Source organism: Oryctolagus cuniculus, chromosome 14, assembly GCF_964237555.1.
Source record: "Oryctolagus cuniculus chromosome 14, mOryCun1.1, whole genome shotgun sequence".
NCBI classification, from domain to species: Eukaryota; Metazoa; Chordata; class Mammalia; order Lagomorpha; family Leporidae; genus Oryctolagus; species Oryctolagus cuniculus.
This window is the reverse complement of record NC_091445.1, coordinates 17,336,419-17,356,251: the sequence shown is the minus strand read 5'-3', so window position 1 is coordinate 17,356,251 and position 19,833 is coordinate 17,336,419. Positions and strand designations below refer to the sequence as shown.

The 19,833-nt window shown below is 45.2% G+C and overlaps 1 protein-coding gene across 17 annotated transcripts in view; it reads left to right on the top strand.

The window, feature by feature from the left end:
* MCTP1 (multiple C2 and transmembrane domain containing 1) overlaps positions 1-19,833 on the top strand; it is a 627,604-nt gene that overhangs the window by 547,585 nt on the left and 60,186 nt on the right. For all 17 annotated transcript variants that reach the window (XR_011381926.1, XR_011381924.1, XR_011381925.1 and 14 more), the window contains one exon: positions 4,015-4,068. Coding sequence is in view for 9 of the 17 variants with exons in the window: in XM_051853978.2 (XP_051709938.2) it covers positions 4,015-4,068 (54 nt within the window). In the remaining 8 variants the exon portion in view is untranslated. The remainder of the gene's footprint in view (positions 1-4,014; positions 4,069-19,833) is intronic.

Genomic DNA, 19,833 nt, shown 5'->3' with positions numbered 1-19,833 from the left:
AGTCCAGTGCTCCCTTTCTAAATAGCAGGTGTTATTTGAGTTCTCTGGGAATGTAGTCATGAAACGCACTTTGGTGATATATACAGTTTGCTTTTGAAAGCTCAGTTGGCAGTTTCTGTGTTCCTTGCCGTTGGCTAGCACTCGTGTCTTCCAGGACAGCTCAGCCTCTGACTCACTCTTGTCTCCAAAGCCGTCCGTCTCACTGGACCATTAATGTCTGAAGATCATGAAAGCAGCATTTGCATTTGCGATCTTTATCCACAGCCTCTACTTGTGCCCTTCCGTGGGAGTCTTAGCGTCAGTAAAAACACAAATCGGAAGTTTTTCTGTCGTTAAGAACACAGAATTTGTGCTCCAGGAAAAGTTTCGTAATAATTTCCAAAAATTAGTGTTGCAAACACCAAGTGGATGTCCTTTAGCTTTTATGAATGGCGAACTCTTAGAAGTCCCTATTTGCTGTGGCAGTGGCGCGGAGCACTCTATGTGCATTATCTCATTGGCGCCTTAATGAACACTGTGGGACAGGTGCTGTTATCACCTCCATTTCCCAGCCACCTCTAGCCCCACCTGCACAAAATGGAGTAGTTGGATCCATTCTGAAGCAGCTTCGAGACATCAGTAGGAATCCATCTGTATTATAAATCCTCACTGGTAGATGTTTATGATGTAACATTAAAAGGCACTGGAGGAGGGGAAAAGCCCTCACTAGAGTGCTAAAACACAGCACAAAGGCCTCTCACCGACACAGAGCTTCTCGGCCAAATGTGAAAGCAAATGGTTGTGTTGGGTTCTGGCTGCACATTGGTGGAGCAATTGTGCATGGCCAATTACCCACTTGTGCAGAGTAACAGCAGTTTGGGTTTTGCAAATGAAGAGTCTGATTCCGTAGCCCTCTTTGAGTTGTACTTGGATGTGAGACCCACAGCTGATTTGTGAAATGTGGAAATTGAGTTCATGGTTGGTTTTATGGTCCACCCATATTTTCAGTTTTTGAAAATGAATGTGAAAAGAGCTGCAATCTCCGAATCTTAACGGCTAAATAGTCCTGGGTTCTAATTCCACACAAATGTTTGAAAGCATTTTGTACATTTGCTTTTATTAATCTACATTGCTGATGAAATCTTTCCAGGAAAGCCAAGTCAATTCCATGAAATAAATGACCGACACCCTACCCAAAAGTGTGTCTGAATATAGGAAGGCGAAGTAATGTATTCCTCTGTTCATTTAATCAACAAAATATTTCTTGCATATCTGCGCTGTGCCCTGTACCCTGCTAGGGACAGTCCAACACCATCCTGGCCTTGCATACCTCCTGTATGATAGGCAGTGCAGGGAGAAGGGGTATGATACATCCTTAATAAAAGCTAAATGCAACATTGTTATAATTAATTCACAGGAGTAAAACTATGGTTTTCAGGGGCCACCATTGTGGCATAGCAGGTCAGACTTCTGCTTGTGACAGGCAGTGACAAGTGCTTGGGTCCCTGCCATCCACGTGGGAGACGTGGATGAAGCTCCTGGCTCTGGCCTGGTCCAGCCCTGGCCGCTGTGGCCATTTGGGGAGTGAATCAGCAAGTGGAAGATATTCTCTCTCTCTCTCTCTCTCTCTCTCTCTCATGCTGCCTTTCAAACCTTTTTTTTTTTTAAATTGATGTTCATTTTTCTCAACATATATGATTCTACATGGGTAATTTTAGCAAAAAAATTTATTCAGATTAAAAATATAATTTTACATGAGGTTCAAAATAATCATTTTTTAAAAATATTGCCGAAGTTGGAAAATGTTTTCCTTTTTTAAAAGATTTGTTTATTTGGAAGGGGGAGGTGGGGGAGAGCAAGGGGGCTTCCATCTGCTGGTTCACTCCCCAAATGACCACAACAGCCAGGGCCAGGCGGAAGCCTGGAGTCATGAACTCCAGCTGGGTCCCACATGGGAGGCAGGGTGCAAGCACTTCAGCCGTCTTCTGTTCCTGTCTCAGGCACAGCACCAGAGACCCGGATGGCACTCCAATCCGAAATATTCCTGTAACCAAGTGATGACTTAACCGCTAAGTCACAATACTATCTCCTGGAGAAATTTTTTTGATGAGACACAGTGTGATGAATCACCGTGGCTGCTTTCCCTTCTAAACCTTCCAAATTTTTTTTCCAATCCATGCAGTTTTTTCTTGATGTGCATGAAATTTTAGAAGTCCCCCTGTATTTATGATGTGAATACTCCAAGGACATGAAAAAATCATCATGAGAGGTTATCTGAGGTCCTCATTCAAGCTGTATTGAATTATAATCCTCTTGAGGGCTGATAGGAGTACAGATGAGGTGCCTGTGTGTTGTTGATCATAGTATTCCCACACTAGCTAGTACTATGTGCCTTAGACAAGGAGCTTTACAATAAATGCTTGTGGAGTGACTGGATATAGTTAGGGAGAGCATCAAGACTTGTTGAGGCTTAATTGCTTTATACAGGGAATCTTCAACAAGTTCATAGAAAATGCATATTACAAAAACTCATGAATTGGAAAAATTTTTGTACTAGCATTTATAAATTTTTCTTGCAATGAGGTTTTAGAAATACTCCTATATGTCTCTGAAATAAGCGTTAAGTTCTCATTCACTACAGAAAACAGAGTATTGTATCACTGTGGTTGTTTTGAAATGCTACGTGTCCAAATGAAGGGTAGCAGGAATCTAGGATCTACTGTGCGACAGGAGATTGAAAGTATGACACTGAATGAGGAACACTCTTGTAGCTCACCAGGTACATTTGGTTATGTATTGGCTCATGATTCTAGGACCTTTGTGTTGGGGGTATGTCTTTAAATCCATTCATACTATTAGAATATTTGAAAGTTGGGAATAACTGAAAGGCTTGGCATATTGACTTATTTATCTCTGCATGATACAGTCTTGATTACTGAAGTCTTGACTCAGACTATTTCTATTAATAAAAAAAAAAAGTTAATGGACCTTGAAAAAAAAATTCAAAATAGTTGATAACCATGATTCTATTGAAACTGTTTGGAGTAGATATGCAGAGTAGACTAGTAAAACCCAGTAAAAATGTAGGTAGCGCAACAAATGTCACAAATGCAGTAAATTAGAACTTCCCTGAATAACAGTCATTTCCCAAAGTTTTAAAAATGTTTGATTTCCACGGAATGTATGCTTGTTTGTCTAAATGTCTAAAACCATTCAAAAATAACCTTGAACGGCAGTGAAATCCTGCTCTCAGTGCCTGCAGTTATGTATTGATTGAGCAAGTCCAAAATGACTATGCCGTTCTGCTGAAGTATGTGAACCAGGAGCCATTGAAAATACACATGCAGCAGGCTCACCTACATCTGTCTTTTACACATTATATGCATTTGATGGTAGAAGACATTTCCACTTCTCCTGATGATACCATTCTCATAATCCTTGTGTAAAATCTCAGAGAATTAAAATGAAAGTGCCGGGTAATCCATGAAATCAGAAATAACAGAGAGGTAGTCGGTAGATTTATACATTAGATTTAAAATTTGAGCCATAAAAGATATTGTTAGTTTTATTCCCAAGACCACCAGCATGAATCAATTAACAGACATGGCCTTTTATCTTAGAGTTTGGTGAAAAGTAAATTTGAAATAGCAGAACTGTTTCGTGCTTGGTTATCTAGTTGTACATTTTGAGTGCCTGATTCAGACAGACAGCAGAATAGGCAGAAAGGAAATTTCCTGATTTAAAGCATCCCCCAAATTAATGTGAGTTTACCTTATGCACATTTCAAATTCCTTTAAGTTGTCACAAAACATTTCACATACATCGGGTCCCCTGGCTGCGATTCAGTTCTGTGGGTTTAATCAGTTAAAGGCATTCACCTAATCGCTATCTCTAGATCAAACCTTCCCTCGCAGTGGGTGTATTTCACATGTTAATAAAGTTTTCACTTCCAAAAGGCTCAAACTGACAGGACAAAATTCTCTCCTTTAAAAGCATACACACACAAAAAAAACCGACTTGTGTTTCTGTCTGCAGGTAGTGGAGGACATGCTAGAGGACGAGGAAGAAGAAGATGACAAAGATGACAAGGTAATTATCTTTCCCAGCACTTGGGTGCCTGGGGATGGCGAAATGTAGACATGACACTGTTTTCACAGACAGTTAAAAAAGGAGTTGAAGTGTTTGAGTCCAGAAAATTGGACAGTGCTGTTTATCATCCTAACAATGCCACTGCATGTTGCGAATGGGGAGAGAAGGCTATAAATCCTCCTCGCTTTTGTCCAGAGCTGGGTCAAATATTTTTCTGCCAGGAAAAAAAAAAAAATCAGTGTGTCTGGAACTTGATAGCTCTTGCGAAGATAACCGCAGTGACAACTGTTTTTGAAGGGCAAAAATGTGTCCTATCTTGAGTATTACAAATCGGGCTCTGCTTTGGGGGATGAGGGGGTAGTACAGCTTGTGTGAGTCGAAGGTGGATACTGTGCCCTGTAATTTTCAAGAATTGCTCAGCCAAAGATCACACGTGGGGAGAGGGCTCTGCAGGGCGTTTACGCCACCCCAGCGCTCACTGCCCTTGCCTGGACTGGGTGGCACGGAGGGTGGCTCCCTCCAGTGGGGAAGCCTCCATCAGAGAGGAGGTTGACTTGAGAATGGTGACCACAGGGAGTAGCAGCTGCCCCCTAGGCCTGCTTGGATTGGATGCCCTCTGGAGAGAGGGGACAGCTGGGGGATGGAATGAGAATGACCTTGCTCCACTGTAGCCATGGCCAGCGCTGGAGGACGGCTTTCTTCCATAAGGATGACAATGGTGCTGTTACGTCCTCCTCTCTGGGCATTAACAGACCTAAAACGTGAAAAATCCCGAGGTGAGATGGGAAGGCAGAGTTGAGAATGTCATGAAATCCTTGCACATTGTTCAGCAAATAGAAGCAGATTTTGACCTCCCTTAAGTTCAGTTACAGCAAAGCAGTGGAACTTCTTGAAGGACAAAAACAGTGTTATGTTAATTTATGCCCTTGAACTTTGATTCCAGTAGAGATGTGCAGGTATATCCTAGTTGTAGGCGCCAGCATTAGAAGACAAAATCAGAGTGATTAGTTAACCTTCCTGATGAGTTTATTTCTTAACTAATATTCAGTAGTTGAACAAAAATGAAAATGCACGCGCACACACACACACTTTGTCCCTACTGGTATTATTTCAAACATGTTAAAATCAGTAGAGCATTTATTTGAAATTTTTCTTCTGTGTATCACTTAATCATTAGCAATACCATCAAACATCAACCTGTAAAATCCCCTTCCTGCAAAGAAACACATAGGTGCTGGTGTTTAATGTTAAATAATGTGTGCCTACACCTCTGGCAATAAATGATATGATTTATTGTTAAGGTCAGTTGTCGAGCTGTAGAGAGCTTGTATTTTTAACTCGCTGTGCCAGCTCTGAATCATCATTTCTCTGCTGATAAACACTGAGCTGCCACCCATTGATGGCCATTTTCCCTTGCTTGTTGCTGCTTTATTATTAAAGCCACCATAAAGAACCATCCCCGCAGCGTGCGTGTCCCCAGAAATGTTAATAAATGGAAACCTTGAGTGAAGTCCAGCACTTGAATGGCCCTGTTTGAAGCCAGCCTGTATTTTTTAAGCTACATGTTGACATCCTATCCTTCCAGTCTCTACCTATGATGGTCATTTTTTTTTAATAGAGAGTATGTTAGGTGTGGGGAAAAAATGGGCACACCTGGCTGGGGGCTAAGCAGCTCATCCAAGCATAGATGTGAAGTGGAGCAGGCCGGGGTGGGCTGGCGTCTCTTGGAATCTAGTGTTCAGTTGTCTGCAGTTGACACCGCAGTTCCAACACGTTTTCAGATCCAATTTCCAAAGTTGTTTGAATTACTGTGTGAATTCCATTGTGTCCTCCTGTGTGGCGTGCCAACAAACAAACTTTGCTTGTGAAAAGATCGGGAACTGATTTTCATAAATCCAATCCTCTATTTGCCTGATAAGGAGGTTTTTTTTTTTTTTAATTTTCTTACTTGTACTGCAATTGATAGCATAAAAATCGTACCCGGGGCCGGCGCCGCGGCTCACTAGGCTAATCCTCCGCCTTGCGGCGCCAGCACACCAGGTTCTAGTCCCGGTCGGGGCGCCAGATTCTGTCCCGGTTGCCCCTCTTCCAGGCCAGCTCTCTGCTGTGGCCAGGGAGTGCAGTGGAGGATGGCCCAAGTGCTTGGGCCCTGTACCCCATGGGAGACCAGGATAAGCACCTGGCTCCTGCCTTTGGATCAGCGCGGTGTGCCGACCACAGCACGCTAGCCGTGGTGGCCATTGGAGGGTGAACCAACGGCAAAGGAAGACCTTTCTCTCTGTCTCTCTCTCTCTCACTGTCCACTCTGCCTGTCAAGAAAAGAAAAAAAAAAGGAAAAAAAATCATATCTGGACACAATAAATTTCTAATGTAGTAATTAACAATAGATGTCTAAGTGCTTGCATAGTAGAGGGAGGAGTCTTTGAATGAAGGTCTCGAAATGCAAAGTTTCACTGGACGTGATGGGCATAGAGGCCCCTGCCACTACCCGGGTGGCTGCTTCGGTCTCCTGCCTGGCTCAAGCAGCGCACGTGCTTAAGTCCTGGCTATCAGCGTGTCGGAGTGGCAGAAGGGTAATTTCCTACTTAAAAAAAAAAAATGCATTGCTTTCCCTATTGAAAGTTTGTGTAGAGAGTCATGTGTAATGGAATTTCATGAGAAAACAAATGTATTTTTTGCCATACGAGCAGGTACTGACCTCTAGCTCTCATTATTTCTCTGTTTTCTCATATGGTATAATAGTGGGGTCAGGTCAGTGGGTCCTCTTATAGGATAAAAGTAAAAAAGATTAATAAATGTGCCAAAGCCTCACTTTAATTGAACCTGAAGCATATGTTGCAAGTATGTAAAATATGTCCCAGATGTTTCACCAGAGCCGGTGCCTGGCTTTTCCCTGAGTACCACAAGGCAGCTATTAGTCCTATAACCTTTGGACTTGGGGGTAAATGGGGTATTACGTGGCGCAGAATGGAAGCACCTGTTTTCCATTCAGCAAAGACCCCTGGCAGGCTTTGCCTAAGCCCATCCATATGTTTTCACTTAGCAGATTGTTGGGAGATTATGAAAAGTGTCTTTCTTTAGAGCTAGCGCTGATATGCGTCACTCACAATGAAAGGGCAAGTCATTGGCTACTTGACAAGGTCCGTGTGGGCATCCACTGAAGTCCTTTATTGCATCTGAGCTTGGAGTGTTTTCTCTCTGCGTAATTATGCACGTGGCAAAGACACAGGTAGAAGAAGTTGGAACACAGATGATAATTACTTAGCATAATTGCTCTGTAATAGCTTTTCTTTGGGGCTGACTTTGGCACCTGCAAGGACTTGGGTTATCATTGGTAAAAGCTAAATCATGATTTACCTGGACCCCCAGATCCTGAAGTGTTTCCACATTACAACCTTTAAAGTGTCTCTATTCCCAGGAGCTCTTCCTTTTTTTATTGGAAAAAAAAAAAAAAAGCTAATCATTATTCAGATGAGTGTTTGTGATCTATACACACATTCTAAGACCCGTCATCCACGTTTGCTCAAGTCTAAGAGCTTCTCTCTTAGTCCAGTTCCATGGCTTTCACAAAGACAGAGAAGGTGCGTTTTAAATGGTGAGTCTTAGGCATCATTGACTTGTTAACATGTCCACGTGTCTGCATGACGTAGTTACGCTGGGATCAGCTGTGCTGGAGGTGACATTTTTCCTGAATTAAATGTTAGAAAGACGACGTGCTGCGTGCGCAGTTCCCTTTGCTGTAGGGCATCCTCTCGACTCTCGACCACAGTCACAATGTGATCTGATTCTTGACCTGACACCGAATCCTGCCTTTGTGGTTAATAGTGCGGCTTAGCTAAATTTCCGCAGTGGAGTTACCCACAAGCCACAAAATGGTGTTTTTCAATATGCTGTGTGTACTAATCAGTGGTCCATCTGTATAATCTAGACCTCTGATTGGTGAAGATCACCTCTCCTTTTGTAGTTTAAAAAGTTTATGTATGCTTCCCATGGTGCATCCTACCCTGGTAATAAGATCCAGCTGCAATATCAGGAAACGAAAGATAGGATGCAGGTTTTCCTGGGCAGAAGCATGGATTCACATGCGTGGCATTCTAGTAATGTTTATTGATAAAAGATATTAAAATGTTCAGGCATTTATGCGTACAGTGCTTTTCCTTTGTCTTCGACCATTATGACAAGGTTGCTGTGTTTCCAAATAACTGGAGGCAGTGAGTGAAACATATCTGAGTTACTTCAAAATACAGATTGTTTGCTTTCATTCTTGAAATCTATGTTTTCTGGTTTGATTGTCCAGCCTTAAACATGTGTATAACATCCCCAAGACTCACATGCCTCTGCATCTCAAATCAACCATAAGGAGGGAAAAGAGATAGCCCAGTGTGATAGGAGGGAAGTTTTTAATCTACCAAAACGGAATTTTCCAGTTAAGAGTCAATGAAATAATTGCGTGGCGGGCAAGCAGATCAAGGCATTAGAGAGAGGCAGGAACAGAGGAGACAAGAGGAAAAGGTCTTTTGAAAAATACTTCCGGGGTGAGCATTGTGGTACAGTGCGTTAAGCCCCGGCTTAGGCTGTCCCACGTTCCATATAGAGCCCCTGGTATGGACACCCATCTCTGCTCCCAATCCAGCTTCCTGCCAGTGTGCACCCTGGGAGGCAGCGGATGAAGGCTCAAGCATTTGGGTCCTTGCCACCTGGATGGGAGACCTGGATGGTTTTCCTCGGTCCTGGCTTTCGCTAGCCTACCCTCAGTGTTGCAGGCACTGAAGGAGTGAAGGTATTTCTTTTTCTCACTTTAAAATGAATCAGTAAGAGTCAACTTTACAGATGTGAATCCTGGGACCAGTGTTGTGGCACAGTGTGTTCAGCTGCCTCCTGCATTCCATAAAGGCACCACTTGGAGTCCTGGCTGCTCTTCCCATCCAGGGAAAGCAGCAGAGAATGGCCCAAATGCTTGGGCCTCTACACCCATGTGGGAATACCAGATGATGATCCCACCTCCTGGCTTCAGCCTGCCCAGTCTCAGCCATTGTGGCCCCTTGGGGAGCGAACTAGTGGATGGAAGGTCTCTCCCTTTACATCTCTCCCTCTGTCTCTGTCAGCCTTTCAGATAAATAAATAAGTCTTTAAAAAAAAATCCTAAGCCACATTTAACTGGAATACCATTGTATTAGTTTCTTCATTTTCCTCTGTTGTCTAACAGTTTACCGCAGAGGTAGAAGCTGAAAACGCCCATTTTCAAAGCTCTCCATTCAGTAGGGCAGAAGTTCAAGTGCAGCTCACTTAGGTCCTCCTCTCGGGGTCTCGCCCTCCAGGCGTCTGCCAGGCTCAGTTCTCATCTGCAGGTTTCAAAGCATAAGCTTCTGAACTTCCTTAGGTTGGTATAGGATTCAGTTCATGGACTGGAAGGACCAAAGTCCTTGTTCCCTGATGAACTCCCTGCTCCTAGTGGCCACTGTCCACGGCCCCTCCATCTCTCGGTTTCTCAGTGAACTCTTGCTGGGGTTGAGTCTGACACTTCTAATTTTCCCTCCCTCCAGGAAAAGGTTAGTTCTGTTTAAGAACTCATCTGATGAGCTCCGGCCCACTGAAGCCAGTCCCCTGCCCCCAACCTCTTTCTTTTCTTTATTTTTCTTCATCCCTCTTCTTGCTTTCTTTTTCTTTTTTTTTCTCCCTAATATTTATTTGTTTGTATTTGAAAGTGAAATTTACAGAGAGATAAGGAGAGTAACAGCGAGAGAGATCTTCTGTCTACTGGTTCACTCCCCCAGATGCCCACAACAGCCATGGCTGGGACAGGCTGGAGCTAGGAGCTTCCTCCAGGTCTCCCTCATGGGTGGTAGGGGCCCAAACACTTGTGCCATCTCCTACTGCGTTTCCCAGGCCATTAGCACTAGGGAGCTGGATCAAAAATGGAACAGCCAGGATTTGAACTGGCACCCATCTGGAATGCTGGCATCACAGGTGGCAGCTTTACCCACTACACCACAATGCCAGCCTGTCTCTCCCTTTCTTGAGGCCAACTGTGACATGGCACCTAACCTGATCAAGGAAATGAATTTCCCAACATATTCCTATACCCAGCACATACACGGCAGGGGATTATACATGACCTACACTCAGAGTTGGGACTTTTTTTTTTTTTTTTTTTTTTTTTTACAGGCAGAGTGGACAGAGAGACAGAGAGAAAGGTCTTCCTTTGCTGTTGGTTCACCTTCCAATGGCCGCCGCGGCTGGCGCGCTGCAGCCAGTGCACCGCAGCTGGTGCACCGCGCTGAATTGAAGCCAGGAGCCAGGTGCTTCTCCTGGTCTCCCATGTGGGTGCAGGGCCCAAGCACTTGGACATCCTCCACTGCACTCCCGGGCCACAGCAGAGAGCTGGCCTGGAAGAGGGGCAACTGGGACAGAATCCGGTGCCCCGACTGGGACTAGAACCCGGTGTTCCGGCGCCACAAGGCAGAGGATTAGCCTGTTGAGCCACGGCACTGGCCACAGTTGGGACTCTTGGCAGCCATCTTAGAGTTCTTGCCTGCCCTGTGTGAGAGTGAAAATGAAACTATATTTTGTGTTGCTTGGTTGGATGTATTGCTAGGCAATGACCCAGACATGGCCTTCCACTGATTTTCTGACTCTTGGTTTAGCATCTGCTCTCTTCCTTGAGACTTGGTTTTCCAGGGGGAGAGAGAAGAAAGGAGGTCAAAACACAGATGCAAACCCTCATAGACGTGATCTTTTAGGTGTCTGGGCCGTGCGGTTAGGGAACGTACCCAGCTAGGGGATGCTCACTTCTGCTTTTCTTCCTCTTCCCACTGTTCTCTTGCACATCCACCCTTTGCCCATTATATAAGCTAAGGCATGTGCGGTGGGAAGAATAATACCCAAAATGTTCCCACCCTGGTTGCTGGAAGCTATGAATATGTCACACTGCTGGCAAGGAGAAAGACGGTAGCCGACAGGATCAAAGTTGCTACTCAGCTAACATTAAAAGGGGGAGGTTATCCTGTGTCCAAGAGAATCACGAGTGTCATTAGAAGTGGGAGAGGCCATCAGAGCAGACTGCAAAGCCATGGCCGAGATCAAGTGTGAGGACCTTGGCAGCAAGAATAAAGAGCAGCTGACACAGCTGGGCCCTCTTGAAGGTGACGTCTCAACTGTGCCTCTTAAAAGAGACAGGTGGCATGAGGTCTGCTGTCTGTCACCCTTGTTCTCGTGCTCATTAACCAGACTGAGAACGAGAACCTCAGAAAGTCCTCCAAAGCAAGAAGTTCAAGCTCCTGGCTCTGTAGCCCAAGAAAGTGAGAGCCTGCACCATGGGCTCAATCTGAGGACCAAGAAATGGATGCAGAAGGAGCAGCTTTGACTCACTTGCAAAGTGCAGGTCAAGGCCTAGGTCAAGGCCTGAGGAGTGTAGCATCCGTGAAACATGGACTGGCTGAGAGATGCAGGGAGCTGCCGTTGCTTTGAGGATGAAGTAGGGGAAATGGGCTTAGCCTTCAGAAGCCAGAAAGACGAGGGAAAGGACTCTCCCCAGAGCTTCCATAAAGGAACGCAGTTCAGCCCTCATCTTGGTTTTAGCCCGGTCGGACCCATTTTGGACTTCTGATCTGTAGAGTTGTCAGATAATAAATCTCTGTGATTCAAGGTAACTTGAAAGGAAACTACTTCAGGTACCTTCCAACTGCTGTTTCTATTCTTCAGAAAACACTATTTTGTATTTTTTTTTTCAAGCTTAGGTTGTTTTTGCTTTTTAAGAGGCAGAGAGAAAGAGAGGGGGCCTCCAGTGATTGGTTCACTCCCCAAATGCCCGCCACAGCCAGAGCTGGGCCAGTGCCAAAGCCAGGACGTGGGAATGCAGTCCAGCTCTCCCATGTAGGCGACAGGGACCCAGCTACTTGAGAGAGCGCTGCTGCCTCTCGGACTTCTGAAGCTAGAGTCAGAAGCTGGAGTTGAGGGGCTAGTGCTGTGGAGTAGAGGGTAAAGCCACTGCCTTCAGTGCTGGCATCCCATACGGGCGCCGGTTCTAGTCCCGGCTACTCCACTTCTGATCCAGCTCTCTGCTATGGTGTGGGAAAGCAGTGGGAGATGGCCCAAGTCCTTGGGCCCCTGCACCCGTGTGGGAGACCCAGAAGAAGCTCCTGGCTCCTGGCTTCAGATGGGCATAGCTCCGGCTGTTGCGGCCATCTGGGGAGTGAGCCATCGGATGGAAGACCTCCTCTCTCTCTGCCTCTCCTCTCAGTGTGTAACTCTGACTTCCAAGTAAATAAATCTTTAAAAATAAAAAGCTGGAGTTGAGTATTGAACCCTGGTACTCTGAAAGGGGATTAAGCATCTCAATTGCCATGTTGACTCCTTGCCCTGCATTTCCAAACACTAGTTGTGAGCTCCTACTTCTTCCTTGTTGGGCCTACTCTTCTACATAAATATGGCTGCTCAGTTCTCCCTTCAGAATGGAAACCAAAACAGTATCTAAGGAGAAAATATTTGAACTCAGACTTGCTGTAACTTTTATTGCAGAAAAACACGTCTCCAGATGCGAGTGGCTGATAGGCTGTCTCCTCTGTTGCAGTGGGGTTGGGTCCTGTTGAGGAGCCTTGTGATGAGGGGTGAGTGGGGCAGCAGGGCAAGGCTAACCTCATTTCTCTAAAGAGGAATCTCACTCCCTCGCCACATTCATTCTACTCCTTACACTGTTTCACCCTACAAAGCCCTGGGGTGCTGGGTATTACCCATATTCAGGTAACAGACCCTTTGAGAATCTTAGGGCAACGGACTTGGTCCTCAGAGAATACACACACACACACACACACCCAACCAACACATATGCATACACTTTCTTATGCCTTTTTTTGGTGTGGAAATTGAATTATTTCCAGAAACATTAAAGTATATTTATGAAAACATACTTATTGGAGCCAGCATTGTGGCACAGCAGTTTAAGTCACTGTTTGCAATAGCTGCCTCCCCTGTGAGAGTGCAAATTCAAGTCCTAGCTGCTCTGCTTCTGATCCAGCTCCCTGCTAATGTGACTGAAGAAGCAGGCAAAAGATGTCCGAGGTACCTGGGTCCCTGACACCCATGTAGGAGGCCAGAATGAAGATACTGACTCCTAACTTCAGCGTGGACCTGACCTAACTGTTGAAGCCATTTGGGGAGTGAACAAACGAATGGAAGATTGTGTATTTGTGGGTGTGTATGTGTGTGCATGCCTGCGTGGGTGTGTGTCTGTCACTACCTTTCAAATGGATAAATCTGTTAAAATCCTATTTATTGCTCTTGTCCCATTCCTGTTGATATCAGTATCCATTTATTCAAACCTAAGATGAATGCAAATTTTTGCAGCTAAAATAAAATTTACCTTAGTTCAAAAGTAGCCTTGTATCAGAAGGCTGTTTGGCGGATTTTGATAGCGTAGAAGGATCTTTAATACAGCAAGGGACTTGTTATCTTTGACATCCGTTTGACTGGCTTTTCAGTTTCCTAGCTGTAAGTGCTGGAGACACTGGGTGAAGGAAAACTAACAGACAAAAGGAGACTTTCTGTGACTTTATGAACTGAGGGTTAGGCATAAAGAGGATTCCTAAAATTCTTATATAAATGAGGTCATCCTTGTTTTTTTTAGATTTTATTTATTTATTTGAAAGGTATAATTGCAGAGGAAGAGGCAAAGAGAAAGAGAGACAACGTCTTCCATCCACCTGCTCACACTCTAAATGGCTGCAACGGCCAGAGCCAGGCTGATCCGAAGCCAGGAGCCAGGAGCTTCTTCCGGGTCTCCCACATGGGTGCAGGGGCCCAAGGACTTGGGCCATCTCCCACTGCTTTCCCAGGTCATAGCAGAGAGCTGGATCAGAAGAGGAGCAGCCAGAGCATGAACTGGCACTCCTATGGGATGCCAGCACTGCAGGCGGCAGGTTTACCCACTAAGCCACAGTGTTGGCCCCAATGAGGTCGTCTTTTGAAAAACCTATATCATGACTAGCTCATCATTGTAAAATTGATAGCATTCATGGTTAGGGTCATTGCAGCCAGAATTTGCTTTCCGAGTTACCCAGTGATTCCAGCTGTTGGTGGGTTTCTTCCTGTAAGTAAATGGGCGAGTTTGTTCCTGTTCGTGCCACACTGAGGAAGCATTGCTCCACAGTTTTGGGATGTGGTGCAAGAGGAATGCCTCCAATGTGCCCTTCCAGAGTGGCACCTGGGCTAAAAAAATTTCAGTGGATTTACCAAGATAATTTGGCAAGAATCTCCCTCCAGTAAAGCAAACTGTGAACTGACTCATTCCTATTGGTGTAGTCAGATTATCTTTGCCTTAAAAAAAAAAAAAAAAAAAAAAAAAAAGGCAGAACTTTCATTGGAAGGTCAACAAAGTGTTTCAAGGCAGGTCCTCTGGAAATCCAGTTAACTTGTGAAATGCAGCCACGAACAACTCTTTCTCCCATTTCTTGACAACAACTCTCGCAGTAGCACTGTGTCAGCCCTGGCTCTCGGGAGGTTGACAACGTTTGTAGAAATAGACGCGATTTTTTCTGGCTCGCCAGCGGAGTCGTTGACACCGGCTGACACCACTGCCTGTGGAGATGAAAAACCCATTTCTTCACCAAAGCGGCAGAACCAGATGTGTTGCCAAGCATCACAGATGCTCCCTCTGAGCCCAGCGTGCCAAGATTCCTCTTCTGCCTGAAAGTTTGTTTGGCAAAGAAATGCTTCACCATGTTAAAGCATTGACTGTGCAATTCTAAAAGGAGCTCACAAAGTAGGAATTCTTCCTTGGTCGTGAGAGCTTGCCAACAGGAGTTGGCTATGTAAATAGAAACATCTATTTTCATTAAGCTACAAGCAAACGGGAAATATTAAAGAAATGTCAGAGATGCTGTAGTGTTGACATCATTCAATGAGGACGCAACTTTTCAAGAAACGTGTGGCTTCACCAAAAATCTTTCCAGTGATATGTGAGTTATTTTTCTTGGTGATGTGAACTCATCAAAAATGTTGCAGTATGAGTTTTTTTTTCTTGAATCAAATCCAAAGTCAGGTAGAAATCCTGGGCTTTATGAGTACCGGTATGAGCCCTTGCTGCTCCAGTTCTGATCCAGCTGCCTATTAATGCGCTTGGGAAAACAACAGAAGATGGCCCAAGTGCTTGGGCCCCTGCCACCCAGGTGGGAGACCTAGATGGAGTTCATGGCTCTTGGCTTTAGCCTGGCCCAGCCCCAGCCATTGTAGACATTTGGTGAGTGAACCAGCAGATGGAAAATTGATCTCTCTCTCTCCTCTCTCTTCTCTCCCTCTCCCTATTGAATAAATAAATCATTGAAAAATCCCAGTCTTCAGAACTGGAAGTGGTCTTATATAAAGGAAAAGATCCTCGATGTCTAATAGATACGCAGAGTAGGCAGTCTAAGATTATGGATTGCATGCTTCCATTGGCCAGAATCTTGCCAGGCAAAAACTGCTGCAGTTTTGTGGTCTATCATACTATATAATTAATATAAAACAGATATGAAACTTCATGGCACTATTTTTTTTCTTAAGCTAGATTCAAAGTAAGCAAAGATACCTGACTTGCAATCCCATTAGTGGGGGGTTTTTACTTAGAGACTTATCAACAGGAAATGGTTCTAGAGGTCTTACTATGGTAGTGATGATATCGCCTGTCTTTCAGCCTTTGGTGGCGTCTTATGTTCAGAACATACTTCCCTGCCCACTAGGGTAGTTTGGCTAGTGCATACCACTTCTAAGCACAAGGTTTAGGAGTCGTCATAGATGCTGCCGTCTCTCTTTGCCTTCTGCACCAAGGCCAGCCCTTATATCTAATTATAATATTAAAAACATCAAGTCCCAAGAATGGTATGGACTAAGATACCAGCCTAGACTGAGTTATGTTGCAGTAACAAAGACCTCAAAATCGCCGGCACCGCGGCTCACTAGGCTAATCCTCCGCCTTGCGGCGCTGGCACACCGGGTTCTAGTCCCGGTCGGGGTGCCAGATTCTGTCCCGGTTGCCCCTCTTCCAGGCCAGCTCTCTGCTGTGGCCAGGGAGTGCAGTGGAGGATGGCCCAAGTCCTTGGGCCTTGCACCCCATGGGAGACCAGGAAAAGCACCTGGCTCCTGGCTCCTGCCATCGGATCAGCGCGGTGCGCCGGCTGCAGCACGCCGGCTGCAGCGCGCCAGCCGCGGCGACCATTGGAGGGTGAACCAACGGCAAAAGGAAGACCTTTCTCTCTGTCTCTCTCCCTCTCACTGTCCACTCTGCCTGTCAAAAAAAAATTATAATTAGATATAAAATATTTTTTTTTACTAGAGCAATGAGAACCTAAGAAAAGAAGTTTAAAAATACTTTTTTCTTTGTAAGTTCACAGACCTACACTTTTCTCCCTGGAAAGCCCAGTCTCGGATAGAGGTTGAACTATTTTGCTATTGCATGTCTCTAAGAGTAAAATCTTCTCCTTGTTCCTTAAACATGTATTGAGGGACAGGTTACTGGAAAGATCACGATAAATATGACTGAATAGGATCCATTCAGGAGTCATTGTCCGCGAGGGCACTCTTTGTTTTGTAAGCCAAATACAATAAAGAATGTTATAATAACTTTATGCATAGTTTAGTGAGAAAACAGGAGAGAACCATCTTTATAGACTTGTTAGCAAACGTTCCACAAAGGAAGCCGTATTGGGTTTGGTCTCGATGGGTGAATGAGAAGGTACCAGGGAATGTGGCATTCAAAATCAAGGCATGTGTAGAACGGGAGGTGTGAGACACTCCAGAGAGGAAGCAGAGGGGAATGACTCTGGAGACGTAAATTTAAGACCGAAGGCTTTGGCCATCATCTCACATGATGAAGAACATCTTCACATGATGAAGAACAAAAGAAAGGATTTCTAAGTAATTCTTTAATTCTTATTTGCAAGACAGAGTTCTCATCTTCTGGTTCGTTTCCCTGGTGCTTGATGGCTGCTGCTGGGCCAAGCTGAAGCCAGGAATCGGGAGCTCCATCCATGCCTCTCACATGGGTGGCAGAGACTCAGTCACTCAGGCTGTCACCTGCTGCCTCTATATTAGCAGGAAGTTGGATTTGGGAGTGGAACCGGGGGTCAAATGCGAGCACTCCAGTGCAGGACGCAGGAGTTCCCACCAGCCTCTTAACTGTTAGCCCCAGTGCCCAGCTGTCACAGGGAATCTTTGCTTTACGAGGAGCTCTTGGGGTGGTGCTGTGGTGCACTAGGTTAATCCTCCGCCGGTTCTAGTCCCGGTTGCTCCTGTTCCAGTCCAGCTCTCTGCTATGGCCTGAGATAGCAGTGGAGGATGGCCCAAGTGCTTGGGTCCCTGTACCCACATGGGGAACCAGGAAGAGACTCCTGGCTCCTGGCTCCGGATTGGCGAATCTCTGGCCGCTGCAGCCATTTGGAGAGTGAACCAACAGAAGGAAGACCTTTCTCTCTGTCTCTCTCTCGCTCTCTGTCTGTAAACTCTACCTGTCAAATAAATAAGAACTCTTTGGCATCAGGGCAGAGGCTGGAATAAGAAGGAAATGAGACTCTCTAGGAGGTACCACAATCATTCTAGCCAAAAACAAAGGCATCTTTAATATAAATAGTAATTGTGATAAGAAGTTTAATATATAGTTTTAATAGTAACTGTTGTAAAATTATTGAAAAATTTGTGTTGAATAGGGTAAGTGAAATTTTAGTGTTGTGGATGATGTGAGATGCCTGGCTAAGAAATAAATTAATGTAGTTCTTTAGATATTTCAAAGAGCTTTCCCTTCTTACCTTTTTTTTAAGATTTAATTATTTACTTTAAAAGAGTTATACGGGGGGGGGGGGGGGGGGAGAGGGGTCTTCCATCCAATGGTTCACTCCCCAATTGGCTGCAATGGCTGGAGCTGTGCTGATCCAAAGCCAGGAGCCAGGAGCTTCTTCAGGGTCTCCCACATGGGTGCAGGGGCCCAAGGACTTGGGCCATCTTCTTCTGCTGTCCTAGGCCATAGCAGAGAGCTGGATTGGAAGTAGAGCAGCTGGGACTCGAACCTGTGCCCATATGGGATGATGGCACTGCAGGCAGTGGCGATACCCACTACACCACAGCGCCGGCCCCCTTCTTACCTTTTCTTTTTTTAAAAAAAACTTTACTTACTTGAAAGGTAGGGGAGAGGAAAGGAGACAGGGATCTCTCATCTGCTGGTTCACTCCCTAAATGTCCACAATAGCCAGGGCTAGGTCAGGTTGAAGTCAGGAGCCTAGAACTCCATCTGGGTCTCCCATGAGGGTGGCAGGAATCTAACTACTTGAATCATCACCTGCTACCTTCAAGGGTGTTATTAGCAGCACACTGGAATCAGGACTTGAGCCAGCACTTGAACCCAGCCATTCCAGTATGGGGTGCAGGTGTCGCAGGTGTTGGCTTGACCACTGCACCGAGTGCCCTATCTTGTTACCTTTTTCAGTACTCACAGTAGCTCTATGGATGAACTGTCAACTTCCATTCCGATGCTTGAGCATCAGGAAGATTAACTTGGCTGGTGTGGTGGTCACTAAGTCTACTCACCAAGTAATGGGGAAGTAATTGAGTCTAGAAACAAAGGAATTAGGTAAATGTTCTGGTGAAGAAACTGAGACCAACAAATAAATCCTTGAACTGATTGTTCTTCCCAGACGTGTTGTAGCAAAGCCTGTTGACCCACCTGGAGACGACACAGAGACTACTTAGAATGAAATTGGCCATCGATAGCCCATTCTGTCAGTATAGACCTAGCAAGTGTCTGTGTACCTACCCAGCCCTCTTGGCACTGGGCCTTGACAGCATTTGGAAAAATGTTGACAGCCAGTCCAAACGCGGTTCCCCCACCCAGTGTGCTTTCAGGATGCACAGATCCAATGTGGAATCAAGAGGGATGAATGTAAAAGAGAGCAAAATATTTTCAATGCATCCAGCATTGATTCAGGAGGAAGGGAATATAGTAATTGTGTATATGCTGACTTTGGTCTAACAGTCATTAGGACTCTCTGAGGCTGGAAGAACCAGTCTATCGAGCAGCAGGTACCACTGTCTCTGTTATACAATGAAAAGATTGAAACCTCTGAGACTTAAGTAACTCATTAAAAGTCAAGACGGAAGTGAAACAATCATACTTCAAAGTCTGATCTAAAGACCAACATTCTTAACAACAAACTCCCCAGAACTTAGTGTCCCAAAGTAATAATAATTTACCTTGAATTTCTCCTTCATCGTTCCATGGGTTGACTGTGTTCACGTGAACGGTTCTTGCTTGAATCTCCCGTGTGTTTCTAGACCGAAGCCCAGGAGGCAGCCGTCTGAAGAAGCAACCAGGCTAGGTGTTCACTAGGTGGCTCAACCCAATGATTGTGGTGGTTGCTCACTTATGCCGTGGCAGCTTGGTTCTGAGAGGCTGAATCCAAAGCAAATGTTTGAAAAGACTCAAGCAGAAGCTGCAGTGTTTCTTCAACGGAACCCTTAAAGTCCTACAGAGCTAGTTATACCACATTCTTTTAGTCAAGCAGCGCACTTAAGGCCAACCCAGATTCAAGGAGAAAAGGACTTTAGTTTTACCTCTTGGTAGGGAGTATCAAGTTCACATTGCATAAGAACCTCTAAAGTAGGACAGCTTTAGAAAATAAAATCAGGGGCTGGTGCTGTGGCATAGCGGGTAAAGCTACCACCTGCAGTGCCAGCATCCCATATGGGCGCCAGTTCAAGTCCTGGCTGCTCCGGTTCCCATCCAGCTCTCTACTATGGCCTGGGAAA